Source organism: Lethenteron reissneri, chromosome 16 (assembly GCF_015708825.2).
Source record: "Lethenteron reissneri isolate LAM-NWPU_2019-01 chromosome 16, ASM1570882v1, whole genome shotgun sequence".
In the NCBI taxonomy this organism is placed as follows: domain Eukaryota; kingdom Metazoa; phylum Chordata; class Hyperoartia; order Petromyzontiformes; family Petromyzontidae; genus Lethenteron; species Lethenteron reissneri.
In genome coordinates, this window is record NC_083794.1 from 15,049,780 (window position 1) to 15,063,859 (window position 14,080).

Here is a 14,080-nt window from a genome sequence, read left to right on the forward strand (position 1 = left end):
CCGAGACCCACCTCGACTCGAACCCTGAACCTCGAAACACGGTCCACCGACCCCTGCTCTCGACCCTAACAGCAGCCGTGCCGCGGTGGTTATGCGCTGGCTATGTGCGTGGCTATGCGGTGGCTATGCGCTGGCTATGTGTGTGGCTATGCGGTGGCTATGCGGTGGCTATGTACTGGCTATGTGCAGGCTATGCGGTGGCTATGCGGTGGCTATGTGCAGGCTATGTGCAGGCTATGCGCTGGCTATGCGCTGGCTATACGGTGGTTATGCGGTGGCTATGTGCAGGCTATGCGCTGGCTATGCGCTGGCTATGCGGTGGCTATACGGTGGCTATGTGCAGGATATGCGCTGGCTATGCGCTGGCTATACGGTGGCTATACGGTGGCTATGTGCAGGCTATGCGCTGGCTATGCGCTGGCTATGCGGTGGCTATACGGTGGCTATGTGCAGGCTATGCGCTGGCTATGCGCTGGCTATATGGTGGCTATGCGGTGGCTATGTGCAGGATATGCGCTGGCTATGCGCTGGCTATGCGGTGGCTATATGGTGGCTATGCGCTGGCTATGCGCTGGCTATGTGTGTGGCTATACGGTGGCTATGCGGTGGCTATGTGCAGGCTATGTGCAGGCTATGCGCTGGCTATGCGCTGGCTATGCGGTGGCTATGCGCTGGCTATGCGGTGGCTATGCGCTGGCTATGCGCGTGGCTATGCGCTGGCTATGCGCGTGGCTATGTGCTGGCTATGCGCTGGCTATGTGGTGGCTATGCGCTGGCTATGCGGTGGCTATGCGCTGGCTATGCGGTGGCTATGCGGTGGCTATGTGCTGGCTATGTGCGTGGCCCCAGCAGCAGCCCAGAGCTCTGGGCACAGCCACGGGTGGAGGGGAGCAGCCACCCGAGTTCGATTCCCGCTCGCGGCCACCAGCACCGGTGACGATTGTCTGAAACGCTCCTGGGCCTCCCCTAGGTCGACTCAGGCCTCAAATGAGCACCTGGCGTAATGTGTAAACATCGCCACTGGGGAGACGAAGGCGGCCCGGCGTGGTGGTGGCCACCCACCCCCTCGCGCGCCGCCCTTCCTCGGTGCTCCTCGCAAACAGCGCTTGCCCCAACAGTCCGAGGCAACACGCGAGGTCTTCGTCTTTAGTCGCTGTGATGGCAGTCGCAGTCGTGGTTATGGTTGTAGTAATGGTCATGGTGCGGAGGATGGCGGTGGCATTATTGTTCTGGTCGTGGTGGTAGTGGTAAGGACGGTGGTGGTGGTTGTGTTGGTTGTGGTTGTTGTGGTGAGTACAATTCGCGGTTGCCAGTGCACTACCGAGCCACGAAAGCAGAGGGCGGAAGAGCCGAGATCAGAACAATCTGAAAAATCACTTCGGTGCACTGCCCTCTGCCGAGTTCATAAACACGACCGCATCGCTGCACATTCGTCAACAACAATATAGGTGACGCTTCGGGTAATGGCTCGTCTTCATCAGATACAAATAGACAGGCCGGCACAAACGGCGCTCACTAAGATATACAGAGTCGATACGAGTCAATACGCGTATTCAACTGAGCAAGGATGTAAGGTACAAGTCGAACGGCAGATCGTTGTGAAGTCACCGATGTAAGGATCGTCACTTTGTGAAGTGACAAGGGGTGCCACGTCACTTGGGGTGCACTTTGTGAAGTGACAAGGCGTGCTCACGTCACTTGGGGTGCACTTTGTGAAGTGACAAGGGGTGATCATCGTCACTTGGGGTGCACTTTGAGAAGTGACAAGGGGTGATCATCGTCACTTGGGGTGCACTTTGAGAAGTGACAAGGGGTGCCACGTCACGTGGGGTGCACTTTGTGAAGTGACAAGGGGGGATCATCGTCACTTGGGGTGCACTTTGAGAAGTGACAAGGGGTGATCATCGTCACTTGGGGTGCACTTTGAGAAGTGACAAGGGGTGCTCTCGTCACGTGGGGTGCACTTTGAGAAGTGACAAGGGGTGCTCACGTCACTTGGGGTGCACTTTGAGAAGTGACAAGGGGTGCCACGTCACTTGGGGTGCACTTTGTGAAGTGACAAGGGGTGATCATCGTCACTTGGGGTGCACTTTGAGAAGTGACAAGGGGTGCTCATCGTCACTTGGGGTGCACTTTGAGAAGTGACAAGGGGTGCTCATCGTCACTTTGTGAAGTGACAAGGGGTGCCACGTCACTTGGGGTGCACTTTGTGAAGTGACAAGGGGTGCCACGTCACTTGGGGTGCACTTTGAGAAGTGACAAGGGGTGCTCATCGTCACTTGGGGTGCGCTTTGAGAAAGTGCCGCCGAGGTCCTCTTAACCCCAGGCGGGTTGTCAGCGTGTCCTTGCGTCAGCTCTACCTCTGTTGATGTGTTATGAATAAGAGGCATTGCCCGAAACGTCGCATATTACGCGAGCGCGCATTCTGCGTGTTGCCCTTGTGTGGGTTCACTTTCCCATATCCCCTCGCGTTACTGAAACCTTATCCCTCACCCAACCGAGCCCCGAACACCATCATCAGTATACCTACCACCAATACCAACCCTATCCCTAATACTCGCCATGACGGTAACCCAAACCAATCCCTAACCCCAGCTCCATCCTATACCGAACCATATCAACTCGCACTCACCCGATCCCTCACCCCAAACACGAATCATACGCCCTAACCCTAATCACATACCTTATCTAAACTCCTAAAGCTAACCCTATTCCGCACGCCAACCATATCGCTAACTCAAAGTCTAATCCTTTTTACTCACCCTGTCCTCATTCTGAACCACTTCGCCACCAGTTGTGAAGAATGTAGACAGACCCACGTGGTGCACGTGGGGGCGCTGTATGAGTCCATGGGTCTCTGTGTGAGTCTATGGGTCTCCGTGTCAGTATATGGGTCTCTGTGTCAGTCTATGGGTCTCTGTGTCAGTCTATGGGTCTCTGTGTGAGTCTATGGGTCTCCGTGTCAGTATATGGGTCTCTGTGTCAGTCTATGGGTCTCTGTGTCAGTCTATGGGTCTCTGTGTGAGTCTATGGGTCTCCGTGTCAGTATATGGGTCTACGTGTCAGTCTATGGGTCTCTGTGTCAGTCTATGGGTCTCTGTGTCAGTCTATGGGTCTCTGTGTCAGTCTATGGGTCTCTGTGTCAGTCTATGGGTCTCTGTGTCAGTCTATGGGTCTCTGTGTCAGTCTATGGGTCTCTGTGTCAGTCTATGGGTCTCTGTGTCAGTCTATGGGTCTCTGTGTCAGTATATGGGTCTCTGTGTCAGTATATGGGTCTACGTGTCAGTCTATGGGTCTCTGTGTCAGTCTATGGGTCTCTGTGTCAGTCTATGGGTCTCTGTGTCAGTCTATGGGTCTCTGTGTCAGTCTATGGGTCTCTGTGTCAGTCTATGGGTCTCTGTGTCAGTCTATGGGTCTCTGTGTCAGTCTATGGGTCTCTGTTCAGTATATGGGTGTCTGTGTCAGTCTATGGGTCTCTGTGTCAGTCTATGGGTCTCTGTGTCAGTATATGGGTGTCTGTGTCAGTCTATGGGTCTCTGTGTCAGTCTATGGGTCTCTGTGTCAGTCTATGGGTCTACGTGTCAGTCTATGGGTCTCTGTGTCAGTCTATGGGTGTCTTTGTAAGTTTGTGTATCTTTGTACGTCTCTGAGTCATGGGGTCTCTATGTAAGTACAGTAAATGTTGACGTAAGTCTTTGGGTTATTGCGAAATGTCATGGGGTCATTATGTAATTATGTGGTCTTTATGTAAGTCAATACGTCTACGGGTCTCTGTGTAAGGCTGTGGTAATCGGCGTCACGGCCGTAATCGACTTGTGTGGAGTTAGTGGCCACATCCTAACGACTGCAATAAAACAGCTGAGGCTTTCACTGCATGTAAACACCACCACCACCACCATCACCACCATCACCACCATCACCATCACCACCATCACCACCACCACCATCACCACCACCACCACCATCACCACCACCATCACCACCACCATCACCACCATCACCACCACCACCATCACCACCACCATCACCACCATCACCACCACCATCACCACCACCACCATCACCACCATCACCACCACCACCATCACCACCATCACCACCACCATCACCACCATCACCACCACCACCATCACCACCATCACCACCACCATCACCATCATCACCATCACCACCACCATCACCACCACCATCACCACCACCACCATCACCACCATCACCACCACCATCACCACCACCACCATCACCACCACCATCACCATCATCACCATCACCACCACCATCACCACCACCATCACCACCACCATCACCACCACCACCATCACCACCACCATCACCACCACCATCACCACCATCACCACCACCATCACCACCATCACCACCACCATCACCACCATCACCACGCTGACGCATCACGCCGGTGTCCCGCTGCGCCCTGTCACACACGCGCGCGTGTATTTGTGAGGAGCGGTGGCGCAGTGGTTAGCGCGCTGCGCTACGAACCCGGCCGCCCGAGTTCGATCCCCACTCACAGCAGAGGCGGACATCTGAATCGGTCAGAGGCCTCCTGGAGGACTCGGCCTCAAATGAGTGCCTGATGCGGGGAGACAAAGGCGGCCGGGAAGTGGTGTGAGCCACCTCCTCGATATGCCGTGCCAGCCCTCTTCGTACGTGCCGCTCACTCACAGCACTTGCCCCAGCGCTCTGGTGAAGGCTACGCGGGGCACCTTTGTCTTTGCAGCTCCGCGAGCTCAGGGCGGTGGCTTGGCACCACGTGCTCCGCCCGAGCCCCTCCCCCTTTCCACCCCTCCCCCCTCCTCCTCTCCGCCCCGCCCCCCTCCCCCGTCCCCGCCCGGGAAGCGCGCAGCGGCGATCGCTTCGCGGGTCCGTCTCGCGCTCAGCGCCCTTCTCCTCCTCCTCCTCCGTCTCCTCCTCCTTCTCCTCCTCCTCTCACTCCTCTGTCTCTCGCAGCAGCAGCACAAGGCGATTCAGCAGCAGCAGCAGCATCATCAGCATCATCATCAGCAGCAGCATCATCAGCAGCAGCAGCATCAGCAGCAGAAGGAGCAGCAGCAGCAGAAGGAACAACAAAGCTGATCGCCCCCGATGGAGGCTCGCCAGTGTGATGCTCTCTGAGCTGAGCCGAGTTCAGCCCGAGTCTGGGGCCCCCCACGATTCAGCATCAGCGTCATCATGCAGCCCCCCCCGCGGAAGGTAAGATGAGCCCAGCCGGGGGTCCCGGGGATGATGATGATGGTTATTGGGGGGGGGGGGGGGGTGCATGGAGTAAGAGTCAGCAGCAGCATCAGCTGTGTTGTGGTCCCGCAATGCACGAGACCACGTTTGTCTTTCGCGTTTATTTAAACAACAAACAACCACAACAACAAGGATACACATCTACATCCCGTCAGCCACACGACCCTTTTGGGAGGTCATCTTCGTCATCATCAACGTTGGTTAAACCCGGGGGGGAAGTCGTCTGGACCGGCCTTGCTGGAGCCAATGTGGGACGTATCAACTTGATAGACGCACATTGTGGGCCGGTTTCGACACTCGGTGTCTCATCAGCAGCGCCAGGCTTGCTCGAGCTGGCGAACGAGGCGATGTTCATGGGCAAGGAGCCCCCCCCCCCCGCCCTCTCTTTAAGATAGGGGGCCCCCCTCGCTCCACTGCTACTCTACTACATTACACAATGCTCGCTGGTGGTCGCTGTCACTTGTTTGGGATGAGGCCCAGAAAGGTCGAAACCAGGCCACAGCGTGCCTGCTGTTCCTGCGGCTGGATGCTCGTGGTCTGGAAGGCCAACACGGGCTGATGGACTGAGTCGTGTTTGTATGGGGGCGGTTTGACCATACTTCACCACGCTGGTCATGCCGTGATTATGCAGAATCCGTGCCCTTTAGCCGCTCGTAGAATCACCATCGATGCGAGTGTGGTGGAGCCGGGATGATGATGATGAGGTGCTGCTGCTGGGGGGGGGGGGAGAGTTGGCGTCTCACTCTGACGGCGTGGTTAGGGGAGCAGCAGCAGCTGTTGTTGTGGGAGTGGTGGTGAAGTTGTGGACATTTTGTGGAGGTTGTTGTTGTTGGTGGTGTTGTTTTTGTTGGAGTCACGGGGGTTGATGGGGAGAGTGAAGTGGTGGGTGACTGGGATGGGGGGGGTGGGCAATGTGAGGACACAGATGCAGAGATGATTGATGGGTCCCAAACGTTGGATTGTTATTAATCGTAATTCTCCATCCACTGCTGCTGATGTGCGGGCCAACTCCATACTTCACCACGCTGGTCGAGCATAGGAGTTCAGTACAGTAGCGGAGTTTTTTTTTGCCACGCTACCCTCTGCTGCCCACGTGGTAGCCACGCAAGCGCCTGCGACAGCCTCTGCGTGGTGATCGCATTCCAAGCGCTATCTATGCTTAGCTTCTGACGTTATCGCTCGCCACTGATGTTAGCCGTGTACGGGAATCTAACTCAGGTCTCCGGGTGCTAACCACTGCACTACCGCTGCCCCTTAATCTACGATCCCGTAATAATTATACTCAGCAGGTGATCTGCTTCTGCGTCCTCTTGAGGTGTGAACATGCGTGGCAGACAGGAAGTGGTGCTTGTGGTGGTGCTCCTGATGATGCTGGTGGTGGTTGTGGAGGTGGTGTTGATGATGATGCTGTTGGTGGTGGTGCTACTGATGATGCTGTTGGTGTTGATGATGATGATGCTGCTGGTGGTGATGATGCTGGTGGTGGTGCTGGTGGTGGTGGTGCTACTGATGATGCTGCTGATGATGCTGCTGGTGGTGGTGGTGCTACTGATGATGATGCTGGTGGTGCTGATGATGATGATGTTGGTGGTGGTGCTGATGATGATGTTGGTGGTGGTGGTGCTGATGATGATGATGCTGCTGGTGGTGGTGGTGCTGATCATGATGCTGGTGGTGCTGATGATGATGTTGGTGGTGGTGCTGATGATGATGATGCTGCTGCTGATGATGATGATGCTGGTGGTGGTGCTGCTGATGCTGGTGGTGGTGGTGCTGCTGATGCTGCGGCTGGTGGTGGTGATGCTGATGATGATGCTGGTGGTGGTGGTGCTGATGATGATGCTGGTGGTGGTGCTGATGATGATGATGTTGGTGCTGCTGATGATGCTGTTGGTGCTGAAGATGGTGCTGCCGCTGTAGCTGATGGTTGTTGTGTTGATGTTTACAATATCGACACGTGGGAGTAGTGACACTCACATTGTGTTGACGTCGCACACACTCGGCAGTGATGGTGATGATGCTGGTGGCAGCACTGCTACAGAGACCACGTTGAGTAATAATAATACATCGTGAGGTGTCGTAATGACAGCAGTGGTCCTCACACAGTCATGAAGCTAAGCGTGGTGACGTCCAGCAGTTGTCCAGGAAAGCTTCGTGGCGTCTGCGAACTCTTGACCACGAGGGATCCCGCTTCATTCCTTTAGAATTATAATGTAAATACAACTCACAACATTGGTGATTAACGCTGTGCGGTGTGCAAACATCAGCACTGGGGAGACAAAGGGCGTAGTGCTGGCCACGCCACCGGCTCGTATGCCATGCCGGCTTCAATAGGTGCTCGCTAACAGCACTTGCCCCAACAGCCTGTTGACGGCTATGCGGGGAATCTTTGGCTTTGTCTCATCCATTGTTTACATTCCTAAAACAAATAGAGGAACACGCGTGCGCTCGTGCGCTGCGTTTGGGATAGGGCCGATGCCATCGGTTTAACGGTTAAATAAGAAATTCAGTGCACACACGCACGCACGCACACACGGGTTTTATTTTCACCGTGTGGAGGCTGGCTATACAGGGGATATTCATCTTGTAGTGGTGGCAGCAGTGATGGTGGTGGTGTTGGTAGTGCCGCTCGCTCGTGGCGTTGATGGTGGTGGCGCTGATGGTGGTGGTGGCGCTGATGGTGGTGGCGGCGCTGATGGTGGTGGCGATGAGTGGTGGTGGCGCTGGTGGTGATGGTGCTATTGGTGGTGTTTGTGACACGCTCTGGTGTTGTGGTGCAGGCGAAGGTGACGCAGGAGGTGCGGTGCGCGCAGACAGAGCAGCTTGCGCGGCTCACGGCCAAACACCAGCAGGAGAGCGACCTCCTGGAGGACATCCGGTGAGACGTGCACGCGTGTCTGTTCGTACGTGCGTGTACGGATGTGTACGTGTGTGTGTACGAGTGTATGTGCGTGTGTGTACATGTGTGTGGGGAGCGCTGGTGCGGTCGTGAGCACACTGCTCTATGAACCTGGTGACCAGAGTTCGATTCCCGCTCGCAGCGTCGGTGAAGATGATCTGATTATCTGAACCTGTCCTGGGCCTCCGCTTGGTCGACCCAACCTTAATGACATTCGTACCTGATTGCGGTGTGTCTAAAACATCAGCACTGGGGATACAAAGGCAGGCGGGTGTGGTGCAAAGCAGGCCGCCGTGCCGTGCGCCGTGCCGTGCGCCGTGCCGGCCTTCGGAGGTGCTACTCGCTCATGGCACTTGTCCCAAAAGTCTCGCAAGTGGATCGGGGCAGCGATGATGTGTGTTATTGTTGTCGTGCGTGTGCGTGCGCATTCGGGCGTGCCAGCTGGTCACAAGGCTGGCTCTGTGTTGGCGCCGAGCGATATTTAATTCCTGTGAGAGCGCTGCTCTGTGTGCCCGTGCGCGTTCGGTTGACACGGCGCGTCGCTGCACAAGCTGGCACGGCCTCGAGACACAACGCAACACGAAGTGGAACCACGGCGCAGCACGGCCTGACACACAGCCTACACACACAGCCTACACACACAGCCTACACACACAGCCTACACACATAGCCTTTACACACACAGCCTACACACACAGCCTGACACATACAGCCTACACACACACAGCCTACACACACAGCCTATACACACAAAGCCACTACACACACACAGCCTACACACACAGCCTGACACACACAGCCTGACACACACAGCCTACACACACAGCCTATACACACAAAGCCTCTACACACACAGCCTCTACACACACAGCCTACACACACAGCCTACACACACAGCCTGACACACACAGCCTGACACACACAGCCTGACACACACAGCCTACACACGCAGCCTCTACACACACACAGCCTACACACACAGCCTACACACACAGCCTACACACACAGCCTGACACACACAGTCTATACACACAGCCTGACACACACAGCCTGACACACACAGCCTACACACACACAGCCTCTACACATACACAGCCTACACACACAGCCTACACACACAGCCGCTACACACACAGCCTCTACACACACAGCCTACACACACAGCCTGACACACACACAGCCTACACACACAGCCTACACACACAGCCTACACACACAGCATGACACACACAGCCTACACACACACAGCCTACACACACACAGCCTACACACACAGCCTACACACACAGCTTGACACACACAGCCTACACACACAGCCTACACACACAGCCTACACACACAGCCTACACACACACAGCCTACACACACACAGCCTACACACACAGCCTACACACACAGCCTACACACACAGCATGACACACACAGCCTACACACACACAGCCTACACACACACAGCCTACACACACAGCCTACACACACAGCCTGACACACACAGCCTACACACACAGCCTGACACACACAGCCTACACACACAGCCACTACACACACAGCCACTACACACAGCCACTACACACACAGCCACTACACATCACCTGACACACAGCCGATAAAATCACTACCACTTTGTGGGGAGATCAACTGTGGGTTGTCTTTTGAATAGCCCCCCCCCCCCACCTTAGGAACGGGGAATTTCCACCGCCGGCTCAGCGCCGCGAACGGGAGATAAGCGCCGTCTCGATGGCCGTCACCAGCCGGTGTGCGCTGATGCGCTCGACTTGGTGGAGCGCGCGGGTCGCTGGCTCTTTGGACGCTGCTGCGCCGGACGGGGAGGGGGGTCACGCTCTGCTTGGAGCTCGCCTCGTGTTTACCGGCGATGTCGTAGACCCCGGGGCTTGCGTCACGCGAACTGCGGGTTTGGGAAATTGCGACCACGTAGACGAAAGTGAGGTCATCCTTGCGCCACGAATCCGTGCGGATTCCAGCCGTGGGCTGGGGGCCGGGGGGCTCGGAGGGCTGGGTGGGTGGCGGCTCCCACCGGGACGGTGCATGGAATGTTCGTTCATTACAAACAGTCAGGGGCTGATCTCATCTGGGATTAAATCATTTCAGATCTTTCTCAAATCACACAATTGGGATTTGTAGCCAGTAAACCTGAGAATGTTGGTCCCAACGTCAAACCAACGTTGGCGTTTTGGATCTGTGACCTGTGCTGCTGCCACGGCCCACGCGGTGTGGGGTCGCCGTCATCCAGCAGTGGATTAACAAGAGGCGTTGTGCTGGGTGACGGGGCTTGATTGTGCTACGTGCCACCAGCAGCAGCGGCAGTAGTAGCGGCATCCCTCTCTAAACAGCCTCGCGATCGCTGCTGCTGGGAGTCGTCAAACGACCCACTGTCACTACGACCTAATGACCGAGTGAGTGACCCAGTGAGCGACTGGGCGAGTGGGCGGATGGGCGGATGGGCAGCAGAGCTGACTCGACAGCATGTTCTCGTTTTTTAAAGAATCTGAAAAATTCCTGGCAGGAAGCCACCAGCTGGAGGATGCGTGATCCATCGCCGCGTGTTTACTCTGCAGTGCAGTGTGACTCCGTCCACCAACCACCCACCAACCACCAACCAATCACTCATCAACCACCAATAACCACCAACCGAACACAATTCAAGCACCAACCAAACACCATTCAACCACCAACCAAACACCAACCAATCACTACCCAAACACCAATAACGACCAATAAAACGCTCACCATCCACAATCAAAACACTTCACAGTCCACCACGGGCTTGATGAGGGCACGGAGCGTTAACTCCGTCGCACTCCACTTGGCACGGCCGCCGTCGTGAGCTGGTGGCGGTGAGCGGACACCTGAGCGCACACCTGAGCGCGCGCTCGCCCGCGCGCTTCGCCTGCGCGTCGACGCGTGTGACTGGGCACGATGGTCACGCAGTCGGCGTGCTGTGAATAAGGCCTCGATACACTGTGCGTGTTTACACGTTCCACGGTGTAGGTGTACGTGAGTGTATACGTGTGTACACATTTACGTGAACGTGCGTGTGTGTATGTACGATATATCAACGTTACTTGACACCTTCAACACCTTGCAAACGATCCGTGTGCAAGGTGACCTGTTTGCAAGGGGCTTTCAAGGTGAAATATTTCCTTTAAATAAATAATAAAACTACCGCGTGGTGGTTTATGATGGTAGGGTGGTGGGGGGGAGGGGTCGGGGGGGGGGAGGAGTCGGTCCGGGCGGCCTGACCCCGAGGGCGGACAGCGTGGGCCACTGTTCGTGCCGAGTGTCGCGCTGGACTTTGGCCCAGGGCCAGGAGGAGACGAGGTGCAGGAGGATAGCGAGACATTGAGCGTCTGCGTGTGTGTGGTCGTGAGTCCTGGTGATGCGTCCCAGGGTTAAGGGTCGTGCCGTGCATGTCATCCGGCGCAAGGTCCGACGTTTGGCTTCCCCGCGTCGGCAGCTTCGTCGTGGTCGAGGAAGCCGCTGGCATGTGGAGCGACGCTTTGGACGTCGCGTCGAACAGCGGCAGCTCATCCCACGAGAAAACCTGCGCAGGAGCGCCCCCGAATCTGTTCACGCAGTGCCGAGCAAAGGTGGCACAGTCCCGATAGCCTGGGTTGGACTCTAGGCCACGGCTACCACGAGCTGGCGCTGGTCGCTGGCCCTGTCCTGGGTAGTGGCGCAACTCTCGAGTGTGAAGTTGGTGCAACTGCACCGGGGCCCATGCCAACCACGCTACACCCCGAGCCCTACTCCTCCCTTTGTCTGAGTGCGTAGAGTTCGCCAAATCCATGGCAGCCTTAAGAGGCGCTCGCTCGCAGCTCTTGCCAGTACAGGCTGCACCTGCAGGCGTTGCGGGTGGACTTGCGTCACCAGCCTTGGCGATACGGCGCCACCGCGTGGACCTTGAACGTCGATCGTGAACTCTCTCCCATGATAAGGGACCCCCGTCCACGTCTCCGCCCCCACCCCCCTCCCGCCCCCCTCTCCTTTTTTCCGCACTTCCCCCCCCCACCCCCATTCGCATTCCTCGGCGGGGTTGCCGCTGGCCCCGTCGTGACGATTGTGTTTATTTTGGGACGGTTAAGGCGGTGGCCACGTGCGACCACCGCCCGCGTTCCGAGTGCTGGGCTCGCGCTGGTGATGTCACGGCCAGGAGCTGTCTGCTCTCACCGCAGTGTTCGGGGCTCCCGGTGTCTGCGTTGGTGTCGATTTCTCGGTAAAAGTTTTATGGAACCGCACCGCCCCCGCTACTACACGGCGGATTAAATCGACACGCGTGGATTCTCACCGGACGGTGGGGGGGGGAGCCCAGGGTGGAACCAGTGATGGAGTGGCAGCCGCGGGGCTGGCCACACGGGGAGATGCTGGAGGGTTCCCAGGGTGTCTTTGACGTCTCGGCCTACTCGTGCCTTTGACACTTGCAGTCGCTGCCCTTGTGAATCTCGCTACCTCGTCAAATCTCCCCACTCGTCTGGGCCACCATTGAAAAGGAGCCCCTTGGCTCCACGAGCATGTGCGTCGCCCCACAGTGAGCTCACTGCCGAGCGAGAGAGAGAAAGATGTGTTGTCCCCATGGCGATGTTTCAAGTGGTCCGCAGGGCCCCGCACCGCTTCAGCCCGGCTGCCCCCGAGTCCTCCATCCTGCCAGATGAGCTGATATCGAGGATGGCCCAAAAGTCATGGCACACAGGGTTATTATATTCATTTTAACAAATGGTCAAACTAACTTCGATTGGCATTAATGCATGCATGTACGTACCATTTATCTTTTGAAATGAATTTAATATTTTTTTCGAATATTACAGCAGCTTTCTTTAGCGTGCATAACGAATTAAATTCGTTTTTAGGCAAACTAAGGGGGCAAGTTTCTTCAATGCCGCCCTCCCAGCCCCCCCCACCTCTCCCCCCCCAGCAGCACGGATGGGTGACAGCACAGTTGTTGTGTGATGGACGGGTTGTGTGTGGTGGGGCAAATTGTGGGTGACTCCCACCTCGTCCAGAACGTGGCAGGGTAGGGCCCAACACCATCTGGTGGGACCCCCAGAGCTTCATCTCGTGGGGGTCTCAGCAGGGGTGGGGGTCCCAGCAGTGGGTAGGTGGTGGGTAGGTGGTGGGTGGATGGTGCGTGTGTGGGTGGTGTGTGGGTGGTGCGTGGGTGGGTAGGTTGTGCGTGTGTAGGTGGGTGGTGCGCTGCGTGGGTGGTGCGCTGCCGTGGCAGTTTGTGGAGTTCAATTTGTTCCTCTCGGTCCGCAGGTCGTTCTGCAAGCAGCGGGCAGCCATCGAGAAGGATTATGGACAGGTAAGGCCACCTGTATGCACACACACACACATATCTGTATGCACACACACACATATCTGTATGCACACACACCTGTCAAAAAACAAAGACAAAGATCCCCCGTGTAACCTGTAACAGACTAATCTAGATTTGCCCCAACAGTCTGTTACAGACTGTCGGGGCAAGTGCTTTTAGCGAGCACCTATGAAGGCCGGGATGGCACACGAACGAGGGGGTGGGTGGCCAACACCACGCCCGGCCGCCTTTGTCTCCCCAGTGCCGATGTTTACACATCGCACCAGGTACTTATTTGAGGCCGAGTCGACCTAGGGGAGGCCCAGGACCGGTTCAGATAATCGTCACCGGTGTTGGCCGTGAGCGGGAATCAAACCCGTAGCGCAACGCGCTAACCGCTACACTACCGCTCTCCACACACACACAGACACACACCTCTACGCACACCAGGGTGTGCCACTCACTGCATATGAAAAGAAGTCTCAGTGTTGTAGGTTGTCTCCCTCCTCCCAGTTTGTTACACCTGAGAATCTCATTCGACTCTCTTCGTAGTCACAGAGCCCTCAGAGTCCCCCCTTCTCCTCCTCTTCTCTGCGTCTGTGCCTCTACACTGTGAC

At 56.4% G+C, this 14,080-nt stretch overlaps 1 protein-coding gene across 1 annotated transcript in view; it reads left to right on the forward strand.

The window, feature by feature from the left end:
* Positions 1–4,857: 4,857 nt before the first annotated feature.
* The window catches only part of LOC133343066 (F-BAR and double SH3 domains protein 2-like), a 65,682-nt gene continuing 56,459 nt past the window's right edge, over positions 4,858–14,080 (forward strand). Inside the window, exons 1-3 of the mRNA XM_061552533.1 lie at positions 4,858–5,211; positions 8,034–8,131; positions 13,424–13,469. Of these exons, the coding sequence (XP_061408517.1) occupies positions 5,191–5,211; positions 8,034–8,131; positions 13,424–13,469 (165 nt within the window). The 5' untranslated portion in view covers positions 4,858–5,190. The remainder of the gene's footprint in view (positions 5,212–8,033; positions 8,132–13,423; positions 13,470–14,080) is intronic.